The sequence below is a fragment of the Urtica dioica genome, chromosome 11 (genome assembly GCF_054948205.1).
Source record: "Urtica dioica subsp. dioica isolate 48M chromosome 11, U.dioica_male_clone48M_v1_H2, whole genome shotgun sequence".
NCBI lineage: Eukaryota > Viridiplantae > Streptophyta > Magnoliopsida > Rosales > Urticaceae > Urtica > Urtica dioica.
In genome coordinates, this window is record NC_142766.1 from 21,146,109 (window position 1) to 21,150,248 (window position 4,140).

Here is a 4,140-nt window from a genome sequence, read left to right on the forward strand (position 1 = left end):
TTAAAAAAACTCAAGATCATTGCTTTGATAAAATGGAAAAATATCTTTTTAGATTTTGATCTAATAAGTGTTGCAAAATTCTCCTTCAATAAAAGTCAAAACTTGATGGAAGTAACTAAACATTAAAACAGAATGACATCCACACTGACTGATACCATAATATATATGACCTCAAAAAACCCTAATTAGAAAACAAGGCTAGTGATACATCATCATCATCGCAAATCGGAATCAGCACCAGAAGACAAGTCTCTATTCTCACTTCTTCTTGGCGGCATCGGCAGCCTTGGTCTGAGAAAAAAACAAGTTAATGGAAAAAGTACGATGAGAAACAAAACCAAAATCAAATTTCAGAATAATAAACCAAAGACCTAAAAACCACAATTAGCATACCTTCTTTACACCACGGATTTTCTTCGCCCTGTTCTTTCGTTCCTTCATTTGCTTCCTTGACTTCTCTACCTTGGTATCAAGTCCATTCTGGCATTTGGAACATAAGAATTGTTGTTAGAACTACAAATTACTAAATGATAGTCAAGTGACACCATGGATTGACCAAGTTCATCCTAGGAGGTAAAAAAAACTGATTGATGGGACTCATTCAAAGAACATTTATCAAAAGAGTATGGCAACCACTAAAAGAGTTATATACATGTGTGCTATAAATATAAGTCGCTTTCGGGATGGGAAGTATATATGATCTTTTCAGTTCTTATCCCTCTTTCGATTACTTGCACTAAAATTAAAGACCATGTCCCGTGGATTCGGCGAAACAGAGTACAACTACAAAGTATACAATTTAGTGGTAACTTTTCTTTCTGGTCTGGAAATTCCTGTCCATTTTAGTTTTTAATGCTATTTAGTTCAATTTTTTTTCATTTCTAGTATTAGTAAACTCATCACTTTGCAAAATACAGGTTTGCGATTCAGAACTTCGAAAGAAAATGGGAAGCAAATGGGTCTTGACTTATATTCAATAATGATATGAAACAAGAACCTATAATACCCACGAACAAAGTAAAACAGGGACTGGAAAAGTCGAAACGTACCCTAATTAGCCTGTACTTAGGCTCGAACTTCTTTGCACTCTCGACTGAGTCGTAAATCAATCCATATCCGGTTGATTTACCTCCACCGAAGTGGGTTCTGAACTGGAAAACAAAGATCGAATTGGCATCCTTCACGTCATACATACTAGCGAGCTTCTCCTTCAGCTCAGCCTTCAATCCAAGAAGAAAACATCATTAATAACTACCTCAAAAGTAATGAAGTATATTGAAATACATCAGTTAAGAAACTGTGAACTATTTTCTACAATGAACTATATTACCTTGGAAACATTGGCTCTTCCCGGGTGAAGAACATCAACGACCTGAAAAAAAAAGAGTATAATTAACACGATTAGTTACACTAGGCGTTTTTGGTTCGTGGACTTATTTAAGCTAAGGCGATTGACAAAAACCTAATTACTAACTACTTTCTGGAGGCGAGAAACTTATGAATAATATAGTAAAGGAAAACCCTAAAAACACAAAATGAGAAGCAATCTCAAATTTCAGTGCCGTTTTCAAACCCTTAACAAACCACACTCGATCCGAGTACCATTTTTAATTTGCCTAAACGCCAATGATCAACTAATTGAAAGAAACTAACATCCTGTCAAAGCTTACTTCTATACCCTAAACAAGACTTATTCTCTATTATACACAAAACCTAATTAACGTCTTATCGCCGATTGAACATGCGTAGAGAAAATCAAAAGCTTAAACACATTACAAATTGCTTCCTGGCAAGAAGCCGGTTCGTCATGAATTTTCTGGTACGGATGGTAACTGCCTTGTCCGCCATTGTTGTTGGTCGCTGAGCTGAGGGGGCAGCTAATCGCGAGGGTGCGGAGGTACAGATAGAAACAGCGGCAACGACGTTAGTGGAGAAGAGAGCAAAAACTAAACCCTAATGTTATTTATATATATCGGAATTAGGTTATGACCCATTGGGCTGATTTTTGGGCCAAATATTTAAGTGAATTGGGCTTCGATCTTGAGACAACAAAACGTCGACAATCAATACGACAACAATTTGAGTTAATTGCATGTAATTTAAACGCTTGGACAGATTTAATCAAAATAAAATGCATAATGCTCCTTTAAAATAAAATAAAAAATCATTTAATCAAAATCTTGATTTTTTGTTTTAGGTGGATGCTCCTGTGGAGTGCTCATCATCATTGTTCTTCAATCCTTGATCGTTAAAATTAAGTTCGGTGAAAATGTAAACTTGACTAACGGTGAATTGGTGTTGCATTCATGTTGAATTTAGAATTTTTGTATCTTGAACATAAAATGCTTTTATGATAGCTTCTTTGGCTTTTAATAGTGGCTTCAAGAAAGCTTTTTGTGAGCCCTGTTGTATCACGATGTGAATAACGATTAATTTTTTAATTTATTAAATATTTATATAAGCAATACATATATGTATATATTCATTTACTTGCTCCAGAATGTTGGATATTTGTGAAGCCTCGCATGAGAAGATTTTTTCAGTAGTATAACCAAAGCACGTAGCTTCCAATTTCTCTGAACCATCCGTCAAAATAAATTGAATGGATAACCTACAAAGTATAAAGTCACATGAGAAAAATATTGTTTGTAATTTTAGTTTTTGAATTAACAACTACTATACGTATAGCACATACCATGGACTTTACTTTTCTCAGTTTTACGATTTTGGCATGTGCATCGATTATTCGGTAAATTGGTTCCTCTCTTGCATTTTGAACATGCATTATAGTAGAAATGCTGTTCATAATTTGTGTTTGATGCCGTTGTTTTGACACAATACAATAATTTCCAAATTTATTCTCCTGCTCGCATTCAATCCTTTAGACAATGACAATATTAATCGAACAAAATTGACAAATAAGAATTATTTGATACCTTAATCTTGATATTTATGAAATCAACAAGTAGGAGTAATTCTTATTTTTTTGGTGGTGGAATAAGTTGCGTTGTTGGGTTCTTCTTTTGTTCTTTTGCCCACTTTTTTAGAGTTGATGTACCAACAAAATATAGTGTTTTGGCAATGTAAAATTTAATGGGTGATAAAAATTATGCTCGACCTTTTTGTTGAGTTTTAAGTATAATGTCACATGGCTCATCATAATTTGTCATAGGATTCTAGAGATAGTTCCCAAAAAATTATGAATAGCCATTATTAACAATTCACAATAAATAACATAGATTTATAAGAAGTATATCCTTTGATTAATAGTAGTTATCAAAGTTCAGCGGACATAAAGTTCATGGATTGGATCAAGGAGATCACAGTGTTGTTATTGGACTGGATGGATTTATATATTAATTCTAAGCTAATGATGTAAATTTTGACCTAAATTTATTGCAATTGATAAACAAGTACATCATCAATGCTTAACATTATGAAGTATCCAATACTTCTTGAATTTTAACTTGATTCTTCAGACAATGCAAATAGACTATTTTAATGTTTGATATCCTGCCACAGAACTTGAGCTTATTTGGACCAACCTCGAGCAGTTGGTCGAAATGGCTGTGAACTTTGTGCCTGCCTCTCTCGATCCGTTCGTGCAGAGGCAACTCAAATAGAGCTTTGATGTCTGTCCGTCGCTAGCGAGCGCTATGAAGAGAGAACCATACGTGGCATTGTCCTCCGGTGACTTTCCATCGAGGTAAAAGTACATTGCACACTTGTACCCTCCCAAAAAGCGTTAACAATTATAATTACTCATTTTGTTATTTATAAGAACCGTTTAACCATTTTTTTTAATTTACAAAATTAGTATATTTTTCATTTATTTACGTCGGATCGAAACCGAATTTTAATTATATATCACAACCTAAGTTTACTAGTAGGTCTACATAATTAAATATCTCAATCCAGGTATGTTTGTACGGAAGAAATTAAATTAAATTTAGTTAAATAAATAATTAATGTCTCAATTATGAGCTTGTTAATTTTGTTACTATTTTAAAACATATTTAAATTTTTATTAAAAATGCTATAAGATTGATTATATTTTTTAATTTTTTTTTTTATTTTTTTTTTTTAATTTTTTTTAAGTGTTTAGGGTTTTAAGAGTCCCTAAATAAATAAATAAATGCA

General features: G+C 33.0%; 1 protein-coding gene across 1 annotated transcript; it reads right to left on the bottom strand.

Annotated features, from left to right (window-relative positions):
* On the bottom strand, positions 1-1,949 carry LOC149382294 (Ribosomal protein S24e family protein). The gene is made up of 5 exons (XM_089600903.1): positions 1,777-1,949; positions 1,331-1,372; positions 1,050-1,220; positions 394-480; positions 1-291 (listed from the first exon to the last, which is right to left on the bottom strand). The coding sequence occupies exons 1-5, from the start codon at positions 1,846-1,848 to the stop codon at positions 259-261; spliced, it is 405 nt and encodes a 134-aa protein (XP_089457029.1). The 5' UTR covers positions 1,849-1,949; the 3' UTR covers positions 1-258.
* Positions 1,950-4,140: the final 2,191 nt, after the last annotated feature.